General features: G+C 42.7%; 1 protein-coding gene across 1 annotated transcript in view; it reads right to left on the reverse strand.

Moving 5' to 3' along the window:
- bsnb (bassoon (presynaptic cytomatrix protein) b) overlaps positions 1 to 12683 on the reverse strand; it is a 53432-nt gene that overhangs the window by 11640 nt on the left and 29109 nt on the right. Inside the window, exons 4-5 of the mRNA XM_088423225.1 lie at positions 8376 to 9170; positions 401 to 6592 (exon numbers count right to left, since the gene is read on the reverse strand). Of these exons, the coding sequence (XP_088279351.1) occupies positions 401 to 6592; positions 8376 to 9170 (6987 nt within the window). The remainder of the gene's footprint in view (positions 1 to 400; positions 6593 to 8375; positions 9171 to 12683) is intronic.

Consider the following 12683-nt stretch of genomic DNA (forward strand, 5'->3'; position numbering starts at 1 on the left):
ATAGTGGCGTGGGCCCCCTGGGGTGGATGATCCCAGGGAAAATACTTTTTTTTTTGTCTCGTGAAGTTTAATTGCAATAAGATTTTTTTTGTTTTGTTTCAGCTATTTTGATGCACTTGGTTAATTCTTTTCTGTTTTAGACTAAGCTGTAACCCATATAAAAGCTGTAAAAAAAAACTTGTTGAAAGTTGATTTATACATATATTTTTTCTTTTGTTAACGTTAAAAAGAATACAGGTTTAGGTATACTTATACAATTTTTATAGATAATAAACTTGTAAGCGCATCAAGTGTGGGGGGCGGGAAAAGTTTCTTTATTCCTGGGGAGGCTTGGCAAAATATAATTGAGAAGCACTGCCCTAATGAAACCAAAAACAATAAATACAATGGTGTTTCTTACCTGACTGTTGGATACAGCTTGCTGATGATATGGAGAGAATCTGTTCTTGGCGGGGTCCTCTGACGTGGGACTGAGAGGCTTTGGATCAGACATGGAACGCTGCACACTTTTTATGGGTCTCGGTAGTGACTGGTGGCGTTGCGGCGATTCAGCAGTGAAAGCCTTTTGCTGGGGTGTCACATGGGCTTTGTTAAGCTTCTCTTGTGAGGCGAAAGTTGTCTCCAACATACGATGAGGAGACAAAGGAGACACTGGGGAGTACAAAACCTGAGGAGATTTGGGGGCCTGGCGGGGAGATTCATTTGGTTGCTGCTGATAACCGATTTCCAGCGGGTCGGGCTTTCGCCTCTCAAATTTAGCTATTCCAAGTCTCTGAGAGTTTGTGTCAGAGTTTGCACCAACTATGTGCAGACTTGTAGAATATGGACTAATTGTTGTAGGGACGCTGAGTTGAGGAGCAACAACACCTTGAGACTGTGACTCAGGTTCAGTCTGACAAGCCAGACTTTCACCCTTGTGGGTCCTTTCAGGGGCTGCTATGTAATGCAACAGGTCAACCTTTGAACTTTCTGCCATAGTGATATGAATAGCTGGCGAGACCCTACCTAGTTGGTCAGACTCCGTTTGGCACGAGGAGTCATTTGATGTTTGAATTGCGATACTAGCGGAAACCGCTCTAGAGGACCCATCCGATTTAGTCTCGCCACTGGATTCGGAGTGCTTTGATATCCGTGAGCGACGGCGCCTGACTGGCTGCTGGTCCCAGTCTGCTTGGTCCTCTTCATCTGTCTGCACGCTGCAGTCTGCAATACGTCTTGTTCTTCTACGCCGGTTTATGAATCGGTCCTCTCCATCTTCATCGTCAGTTTGCATGCAACTGTCTGATATTTTCTTTCCAGAATCATCCTCTGTGCTGTCTCTGAGACGGGGCATAGAATTTTGCTTCTTCATAATCTTGGACTCGGCTGGTTTGTCAGAGCTTCTCAAAGACATTTCAGACACAGAACTATGAATAGGTCTAGCAGCCACCACAGCTTGGACCACCTGTCCATCTTGCCAGAACTGAACAGTTTGCCCATCTTGTTGAAGGACCCTTCCGCTCTGATCACAAATAAGGAACCCTTGAGGAGGCCCACCTCCAACCACCACCCCTTGTATGGCACCCTGGGCAGATGTCGCGGCAGCGGCTGCTGATGCCGCGGCCGCCTCTGCGGCTGCAGCAGCCGCTGCTGCCTCCACTGCTGCTGTCTTTTGTCTTTTCTGCTCCTCCAGCTGCAGTTGAAGTTGCTGTTGCAGGGACTGGATTTGGTCAAGCTGCATTCTCTGCTGAGCCAGTTGCTCTCTTTGCATAATAAGCTGAGTCTCGCGCTCAGCTTGTTGTTGTTGGAGAACCTGTTGCTTTATGGTCTGCAATTCTTGAATTTCACGCTGAACAATTAGTTGTTCTTTTTCTCTGTGTCGCTGAAGCTCCATACGATCTCGCTCAAGCTCCTCATGAAGGCGCAGCTGCCTAAGTTTTTCTAATTCCACACGTTCTCGCTCTAGCTGCAGCATGTGCTCCTGTTGCTGACTGAATCTGTCATCTTCCTTACCTTTGGGAGCATCAATAGGAGATATATTTGAATTTGGAGCAGTAACACTTGGGGTGACATTACCCTGTGTCAAAACTGGAGGTTGCGGTTGACTGACGGATGGAGCTTGAGGATGAGTTTGTATTAGTGATAAAGGTTCAGTTTGAGCAGGTAGTTGCTGCGGCTGCATCTGGACTTGTGCTGGTTGGACTGTTGGAGGCTGCCCTTGACCTTGAGAGATGGACATCATCTGTGACGTATGTTGAGTCTGATCTGTAGTGGTTTGCATCCCAGCTCCTAACACATTTTTTGCTGCGCTGGCTTGGGGTGGTGGGACAATTGGGGCTGCGGATAAAGATTTTCCAAGATACACGGGAGTATCATGTTGTGAGGTGCTTAGAGTTGGTATACTGCCAGAGGTTATGGTTGAAGCAGGGTACTGGTTTGAAGAAGGATATGAATATGTTCCTTGTGCGGCCAGTGGAGTTCTGGGACTCGTTTGAGGCAGCCTGGTAAGACTAGCTAATGGTACAGCGGTTACACCTGCAGGATATGGCCTATAAATGCCTCTCGGCATGGGATGCAAAACAGGGCCTGGCTGAGTAGTAATTGGCAAGGTAGAGGCGATTGGCGTGTTTATGGTAGAATATATCATGCCATCACCTGCTCTTAAAGCAGCAGGATACAAGGCACGGATACTTGCTTGTCTAGCATTTATTAGGTTGGTTAGGGTTTGACCATTTGTCAAGGGTCTTCCATCTGGGCCATACATCAGACTTGCCCTCATTGATGCTAAACTTTGATGGAGATTTAGCCTACCTAAATGTGAACCTCTTCCAACCCCATAAGGTATTAGTTCAGGATTATTTCCATACCGTGTTGAAAACTGATCTACTGTGTTAAGAGCGGCACACATCTGATTAATTTCTCTTGCAGTGGTTGCGCTGAATTGGGCTAGATTGGAATCCTGAGGTCCCGTTAACTCCTTTGACCAATAGTCAGAATTGATATTTGACAATGAGCCGTAACGCCGAATGGGTAGTGAAGGGCCTGCCATATCTCCTTGGTGACGCAAGTCTGTGTATGAACCATACTGAGCTCCCATGCCGAGGTACCCACTATCGTAAGCCTGACTCGTATTACTGAGATCTACTGCCATGCCCCCCTTAATATTACTCTGGTAGTGACCAGCATCAGGCATGGCGGGCAGATTAGTATCAGACATAGAGGGCTGTAGTCTTCCTGATTGAATAATTGGTGTTTGGTACGGTTTATGTCCCTCAGTTACGCCCTGTGTAGCCTGACATTGTTGCTGTTGATTGATATTGTAATGCAGAGAGTGGGTGGGAGGTGGTGGCTTTGACGTCTCAGTGGTAGGTTTTTTATCTGGTGATACTGTGGTGGGCTTCTGAGTGAAGGATCCTGCACAGGAACCGGCAAATGGCAAATTGTATACAACATCGCAACAAGCAACTTGGTTCTCAGGTTTGATTTGTCCAGTTAAATCCAAAACTTGAGGTGAGGGAGGAGGATCTTCTTTCTTGACTAACTGAGTCACTGCTGCTGCCTGTGATGTTTTAGTCTCATCAATCTGAACCATCATAACATGGGGCTTACCCGTGGATAGGTTCATTACAGTTGGCTTATTTTGTAGCTCGAGAGCAACTCCACCATAGATTTCATGCGGAGCATTGCAAACAGGTTGGGAGGCCAGTGGGGCTACTCTTGCAGTAACTATAGGCTGGGCGCTGGATGTCTGACTAACGACGACATCCTTTTTCATCACAAGCGGAGGGATTTGATTAGCTAAATTGTAACGAGCAAAAGAAGAATGCTGCTGATGTTGCTGGAGCTGCTGCTCAAGAATTTGTTGCTGCTGCAAGAGCTTTTGTTGTTGTAATTGCAACTGCTGCTGTTGTATACCTAAGTTCTCAAGGCAGGCATCGATTTTGGGAATAGACGGATCTGAAACTGGCGTCTTACTCTGAGATAAACACACCGCCGAGCCCACTCCTTGCCCCAAATCTACACGGTTTTGCAACGGATCTCCATAGACAATTGGCTGTTTGGGTTGAGAGATGAACATTGTGCCTGCAACTGTCACACTTACTGTTGTTGGCGTTGATACAGACACATGTGGCTGTTCTTGTGCATTCAGGTTCATGATAAGTGGTTGCACTGCTGTGTGCCGAACAGATGGCTGTTCTGCTCCCAAAGAGTACTTCCTTGAGTCAGAAGCTAAGGATGTCAGATCCATCCCTTGATCTGTCATTATGATTGGGGCAGATCTCATTGGGGCTCTAAGATCCACAATATTACTTGGGTGGGTTTGGCTTTGGACCATGACCACAGATGCGCCTGAAATATTTGAGATTTTACATAGAGATATATTATCCAAAGAATGGGAGCCACGATTCTGTGTGCTACTACCAACATTTTGAGTCATTTGAGAGGAATGTTTTGGGGGCTGTTGGGATGAATGTGTTTGTGGTGAAGTTGGAGGACTTGCTGAAGTATGCTGGGAGCTATACAGGGTTTTATAGCTAGCCTGTGTGGGCGACGATAAAGGGGAAGTGGATGAATTTACAGTTACAGGTTTGGCAGGATTAGAAGTTGTAGATCCAAGCGTTATTACCATTACAGGGGAATCCTGAGAGGACTGTTGTCGCACAAGCCGTGGCGAATTAGACCTTTGAGCTCCATGGGCAGCTCCAGTTGATGATGTCCCACCAGGCAGTGTTGGCAACTGCCTGCCGCCAGTTCCTGTGGGACGCACAGGGGTTGTATGTGTTGGGCTTTGTACAGGAGAAGTAGTGGGTGAGCCTTGTGGGCTGGGCCCTTTGAAAAGGGAGAAAACTTTGTAGGTTAAAGAGGACGATGTAGAGTCGGGTGATGTCTGTACTGGTCGATGGGGGGCCGCACCAGCTGCATTTCGATTTGTACCAGTGTGACTAGCTTGCATTTTGGTTGTGGCAATTCCACCAACAACACCTTCAATTTTGGCACTCTGTGACACCATCCTATTTTGAGTTTCTTTCGAAAGATGTTGTGCTGCATGAATTCCTGGAATTCGCGGGTCATTTCCAGTTGTGGAGAAGGACAAAGGTGCTGAAATCTGGGTTGGGCTTAAAACAGGGGTTAAGGCAGAACCTGTTTGAAGATTTGTTTTGTCAGGAAGTGAATGCTTTTGCTGCGTAACATTTTTTCCATGTTTCTGAAGTTGTTGGGCTTTCTTCATCATCTCCTCGTAGACTTCCTCAGCACTTTTTAGTGTTTTATCAGCAGAAGACATAGATTGTGTCTTGTCTGTTGGAGAGTATAGTGATGTAAAAGTCGGAAGGTTATATTCATTCCCCGATTTGTAGAGCTTGCCACCTATTATCTCAAAGCCTTCTGCTTCAGAGTCCATTGAGGGTGAGTATTCGGAGCATGATGACCTGTGGAGCTCTTCCATCTCTGCGGCCTGTCTCAGTTCCTCAGTTGGTGACGCATCCTCAATGGGAGAAAGATTACTGGGGGGTGTCTTGGATCTTTCCCGGCGTCTCTGAGCTCGTAGTTCCTCCTTATCCCTCTTTGTTTTTCGAGCAGTGCTTCGAATTCTTTGTTGCTCAAGATCTCTCATTTGCTCTTGTTCTCTTAACAGCTCTTCTTCCTCTCTGAGCTCATCCTCCTCTGAGGAGTCCTCAATTGTGGGCAGCAATGGCCCATGTGAGCGATGTCTAGCTTTCCTTTGCTGTTTTGCTTCCTCTAGTCTTGCTCTTCGACTAGGGCTGCTGTCACTGTCATCTTCCATGGATGACACTGATGTTGGTGATGTTCCTGAAGTGTAGCTAGGAGTGGTAGCAGGTAGAGTGGAAGAATATTCATCTTTAGACCTCTCTTCTGGAGAACCAGTCAGACTCTCCATCTCTAGTTCTGGTTCTCGTAGGTCATGCTCAGCACTGAGTTCCATGTCTCTGTTATAACTGTTGGTGTTATTTAATTCAATTGTCTTAAAACGGCGAAGACCACCCGCCATAACAAGATCTTCCTCTTCTTCTGCCTTATACACACCTGTTGATTCTTTGGCCGTATCCTCAAAACTGCTGGAATGGTGAGAGAGCCGTCGTCTCTCTTTGTTGAACTCCCCGCTCGTTTTATGTCCCTTTTTAGTCTTCTGGTCCCCGTATTCCTCCAACTCATCTTCATCGGCACTCATCTCCATAATTTGCCTCCTCATGAACTCTTCATCTGTTAAATCTTTATGTGACTTTTTTTGTCTTATTGGTAATGGCGAGAGACCACTTTCACTGCTGTCTTCCACATAATCATGGCGAAGCTTACAGCTGAGCTCATCATCCGACTCATCTCTTGCTGCATCGTCATCTGGACTAATGTCCCGTCCCTGTCCAACAGACAATGAATGAGGTCTATGTTTCTGGTCTAATGCAGTTTCTGACTCCAATAGAGGCTTCATTGATGTCTCTAACTTAGTGATTTCGGATGAAATGGGCACACCCCTCTCATTGAGCTTGACGGCATCTTCATGAATCTGACCAATAATCTCCCCTTGATAGCTAGAGATTCCATCTGAGGAGTATCCCGTGTCACTTAAACTCTGTGTACTTGATTTGATGCAATCCTAAAATAAAGAAACAGAGAGTCAGAAGCAATGCAGCACATTTGCAAAATTCATTACAAGCAGTGGTACATGGCTTTTATGCCATTATTTCATCAAACTTCCCATCATTAAAGATTTTAGCAGATCTCAGTAAGGAATAAAATGCAGAGTACACAATACGGATTGTGTTTCTAATATAAAAATATTAATGCATTTTAGTGGTATTGCAGTACATCAAATAGAACAACTGTATTCAAGTAGTAACACTTTAAGATCAAATCAACCAAAATGCTGCACACATCAAATCCATTCTACATACAGTGCAGTAATCCCTCATTTTTCACGGTTGATGGGGACCGTAAACCCCCTGTGAAAAGTGAAATCCGTGAAGTCCCCCCCCGACTACATATAGCCAAAGGCAGGGAAAGGAGAAGGGATACGAGTATAAGGTATAAGCTATATTAATTTGAGATTTAAGTAAATATGTGTACTGCAGTAGTTCAACGTCTGAGGAGTGCCATGTGCATTTACAGTTAACTCGTCTGTCTGGCATGCAGGGAACCTTCACAGCACATCTCTCCGCAATATAGCTTTTTTTTCCATGAAAAAAAAGCCATGATGCACTGAGGGCATGATAGGTGAGGCGCGAAGTAACGAGGGATCACTGCATATATTCCCACAGTAATGTTCAATAGTTCTCATCGGTTTGATCGGGCTGTCAATATCATTTCATTTGTGGTAGAATAAAAGGTTTTGGTTGATTTTTCCTTTCAGTGTCGCATACAAACAAATAATCAATTCAAACATATTTTTCATATAAACAGACTTTTAAACAAACACCCACAGAAAAAATGCCATTCCATTTCATGCTTGATTAAGAACATGGTGCATTTTGCAATGGTGCAATGCTCTTATGCATTCTTCAAGATGTTGAAGAATAATGATCATGCTTCGAATGCCAAAAATACGAGTGCAATTTTTACAGTGTTACACTTGACACAAAATGTTCCAGAAAACAATAAGGAATAGAAACAAAAAATGGGAAATTAAACAAAAAATACAATTTAATTTCCACTGAACATAATGCTTATATTGCTGAACATTAAAATAATAAAGATGGTGATTATGATAAACAAATTCATCAAAAAACAACATAAATAAATAAACACAAAATACATTACAAAAACGTCTGATAATTAATAAAATATAACAGCAACAATAACATGACAGGACAAATCATGAGTGGAGTTGTCCAAAAAAGATTCATCATAATGGTGTAAATGAGAGGACTTTGATTGAGAAATAGGTACAAAAAGTCTACACGCCCCTTGTTCAAATGTGAGATTTTGTGATTAAAAAAATTTGACTAAAATAAATCAGATGAAAAAAAAAGATAAATAACATGAGCTATTGCCTGTGCAACTCAACAGGGGAAAAACATTTTGGAGAGAGTAGGTAAAAATAAAAAACTGAGATATTGTAGTTGCAAAAGTATGTACACACTCTGATTACTGGGGTTGTAGGTGTGTTGACTGATTTGATTGAATTAATGATTGATTGGTTGATTGAATGAAAGATAGAATGAAAGAGTGTAAAAAATGTAAATTAGAGTCCATGCATTTACAGAACTTATTCGGTGATGAATGTTGATTGATAACAATAACGGTGGGGCAAATACCCGCGAGTGTACATATGAAGGTGTAGATGATGAAATTGATGGATACAAGCAACTAAACGAAACAAAGAAAATATTCAAAATGATCAATTGCATGAGTGAAGCAAAGACGAGATTCAAGCAGCTCACTTCTCGGTGTCTTGACTTCTGCGCAGCTTCTGCTATCTTCAAGTCTTTTGTTGAAGTGACAGTCTCGGACAAGGCTTTCTTTGGTGAGGCGTTGACATCCTCCTTTAGAGATTTAGTTGTGACTTTTGTCTTTTCCTGGCCCGGTGTCTGTTTGCGTACCTGAGATGTACCTGTGGGTTTAGACTGGGTGGGTGTTGCCTTTGATGACGTGGGAGAGGACTTGGAAGAATTGAGAGCCGCTTTGGGAGTTGATGCAACCTTAGCACTAGATAAAGGACCCTTAACCTGAGCAGAGGGCTGAACAGATCCCTTTGTCAGACTTTGCCCTTTAGCCTGGCTCTGGCCTTTTGCTTGGTTACCAGACTGAGCAGGACCCTTACTTTGAGCAAGGCCTTTATTTGGAGATTGTCCTTTACTCTGGACTAGGGGTTGTGTTGGGCCCTTGGTTTGAGAAACTGATTGAGAGGAACCCTTTACTGAAGCAACAGAGTGGGCAGAGCCCTTGACTGGAGGGGAAGCTGGGCATATCCCCTTGGTTTGAGGGGAATGCTCAGCCTTTTTAATAGGAGAGACAGGACCACTTACTTGAGGACCTAGTGGTTTCTGTTGCTGCTGGGAACCTAGAGGCCTTGACCCTGACCGCTGATCAGACTCTTTCTGCTGAGGTGATTGCTGATTAGATGCTGCAGGAGACACGGTGGAGCCCACGGATTGTGTGACGGGGCCTGGAATATCTCCCAAACTTCCGGACAGAGCCCTCTGTGTCTGGCAGTTCAAGCAGAGCCATTCTTTTATCTAAAATGCAAAAGACAACAGAAATTAGGCATACTTTAAGAATCTCAAGTTACATAATTTGTATACGATAAGCGGCTCTAGAAAATGGATGGATGGAAGCTTTTTTATACAGTTCTTTTGAACTTATACAATATGGAGCACGCAGCATCTGCTATCAACAAGACTACAATTTGTCCTCTGTTATTTGCACTGAACAATATCCTTATATGTAAATGTAAATACTGACACTATTGAAACACTAGTAGAAAAACCTTCAGAGACAGCAAATTGAACACAGACTAGATATCAGGTCCGTGCGGCAGATCGATGAAGCGGCTCAATGAAATGGGATGGTTGTATTACAGGTTATGAAAGATGAAATGAGAGGCGGCAGCACCATGTTTGTAACCCTGCGCTTCGTTTCTAAAAGGATCATCTTTGCCTGAGGTCTGAAGAGGCAGTCTGTCAAGACTTGCATAACAACGCTAACAAACCACAACAACGCATTTAATTATACAGAGGGTTGATGAGTCCAACAAATTGTCAGTATTTAGCAAATTTTTAAATGACACTGTTGCAGTAAATTTAATTAGGATAATTGCATTCTCAAATACTGTACTGTGACATTTTCCTCACATGAAAACAAACTGGTATCAAGTGTTGTATTCAATTAACTTTGGAAAATGAAGACAAAATAACATGACAAAAAACAAAAAGAATGAGACTCCTTGGACCCACCAGCAATACGGTCTTTTTGGTAATTCAATTCCCCTAAAAACAGAAGTCTGTTACGATGAAAAAAAACAGACATGGATTATTTTTCTATTGCTTGGTCATTTAATGGAGATCAGACACCAAAGACATCATTGACTTTGTTGTAAGACTTTGCTCTGGAGAGCCATTGGCTGTAAAGTACCTGTATGTGAAGATGAAAGGTCCTGCATATGAAAGCTGTAATAAAAGTTCTGAGTTAATGTGTGTGTCCAACTGTTGAATCAAAGAAATATTGTCTGGTTCCCTTACTGTCACATGTCTTTTGTTTTATGTGGTTCCAGTGTAAATATTCTGATGACATTTATAATGTGCTAAATATGTTATATGCTATAGTATAATTTCTAGACCATGTTAGGAGAACTCAGTGATTTGTTTCTTTATACATAATGCATTTGAAGATAATTGCTAAAAATGTGCAAAGACTGAGAATTGTTTAGTACACAAAGGTACAGTGTTAAGCCATGTTTTAAATGGCTAAGCTATGTTTGAATGGTTAACTCCCTCTGACGTCTCTTTGTCATGCCACACACCAACACAACTTTGAACGAAATCTGTGGGCCAAGAGAAGCCGCAGTTAGCATTCAAGTTAGCTGGTGGCTATCATCTGTTAACGCACTGGGTTACCCAATGGTATATATACGAGACACGGGAGGCCTTAACTGAATATTCTTTGCCTCAGCTAAGACCATAGTGTGATGATGAAACAACTGACAGGCCAAACAGACACATTTGCTTTGTTTTCTTTTCTCTCAAGTACTCCACTGAGAAGCTATATATAAACAGGTGCACTCTCAGAACGAGCCATCTGTGCCTGTACTTTCACGCGTTTTAAAAAAAAAATGCGGTGGAGAAATGCTGGTGAGCCACTATTGCTTTGAGATCCACATATGATTAGTTATTACATAAAGATACAGTAGGTCATTCGTTTGATGAGCCACTCTTTTCTAAAACCACACCCCCTTTCAGCTTTCTCTCATTATCAAACCTGGTTTTATAATGAAGAAATGTCTTGAAATGCTGTAGAAATGTTTCATTTAGGAATCAATATGACCCAAAAGCTATTGATGCTATTGTGATGGGTCCATTACATACACCCAATGATGTAATCTTCCCAGAAAAACTCACTTTCGACACCTAACCTTTTATAGGTTGTGGGGCATTAAGTCGAGTTAATTTAATTAAAATACTATGACACAAAAGCATACATCTTCCTGAGAAGCCAAATCTTGTCTTTGCTGCTGAATCAGCAAAATGTGAAGCGGCGATATGAGAAGGCCAAACTGAGAGTGGCAAATTATTCATGTGGAGTGCTTTAGCTGGTATGGAGGTGCCGGAATATGGGCTGCGCTTCCCACCTCTTCCCACACTGTGTGCAGAAAATCAAGCTGGTATATAGTAGGAGTTGTTTTGCTTATAACCATCTAAGAACAGACCAAATAACTCACTATGATGTTCCCTAAGTAAACTGCAGCACCGTTGCAGCACTCTTGCAGCACATGCGGTGGTTATAAACTCCAGTTAAAGCTTCGAAATTACGAAATGGTTTAATACATCACTTAGCGACATTACCAGTAGTGCACATGACTTTTAGCATGTGTGCAAATGGGTGTGATCTTACTGTGTGTGTGTGTTTGTGAGTGTGTGTGTAGGGGGGCAGGGGGGGTTGTGTCAGAAGCAGCAGCCTGTTAGTGAGATCATCCTGTTAGTGAAATGGTAACCTCGTTAAATGGCAGGAGGTTAACTCGTCTTCTCACTGAAGAGTGCACTTCACCTTGGCTCTCAAATGGAACTCAGATGCGGCTGACAAGACTACACACTAATCTGTCCGTTAAATTTGGAGCCTGTAGTGCCCATTCCTATCCAATAAAACATCAGCTAGGGTTCTTCACTGAGAGCATCAATCTAACACTTGTCTCTACTTAGCTAACTGAAGCTCCAGAACATTATAATACAGGGTGACCAGAAATCTCGTTTAGAGCCTTGTGTCCCAAGTCCTGTAGAAATTTACCAGCCCCATATTTTTGTCGTGACTTTACATAGCATTAGCTGAAGTGATAACAAAACCACCAGTCAATAGATTGACTAATGATTGAAATTGTTATAAACAGTTCCTGATGAGAATTAAATGTGTTTTCCCAGGTTTTATTTTTGAAAATCTGGTCACCCTATTTTAATAGTATGCTGTACACGTAATGTAGCTTATAAATATCAGTGAACCTTTCAAAGGCAAATGTGTCAATCTGAAACTGGCTGATCTACATATTGTTCAGATTTTGTAATCAAAGACAAATAATCAGTTCCAGGTTCACACTGTCAGCATTAAACAAACCTTTATTATTAACTTTTCAGGCATACTCTATGAGGTGGTGACTCAAGCTATGTGCCAATATAGCGTGCTGTGAAAGATTTGCATTGACCAATACAATTATATGTTGTAATTCTGTAAAGCTGCAATCTTTAATATACTGAAGATCCCCTGTATTGTCTGGGATATCGTATCGTATTGTATTGTATCCCTTGTATTTTTTTCCACAGTCATATGTCTCCGCTGCAGCTAATACACCATATACTGTACCCAGAAAATGAGCTCAAACGCTGTAGGCAGATGCAGGCCAAGCCTAATTTATGACTAGAATTGTAAAAAAGAGCAGCATTTATTCTGTGGAGGCATTGTGATGCAATAGCAAATGCAAATTCAGTTGCAGGCTTTCTGAAATTCAGTTGACAAAGCAGAACGTGGTTGCTGGCACGGTGAGACAA

Source organism: Hippichthys cyanospilos, chromosome 9 (assembly GCF_059441005.1).
Source record: "Hippichthys cyanospilos isolate Australia breed blue-spotted pipefish chromosome 9, RoL_Hcya_1.0, whole genome shotgun sequence".
Taxonomy (NCBI): Eukaryota; Metazoa; Chordata; class Actinopteri; order Syngnathiformes; family Syngnathidae; genus Hippichthys; species Hippichthys cyanospilos.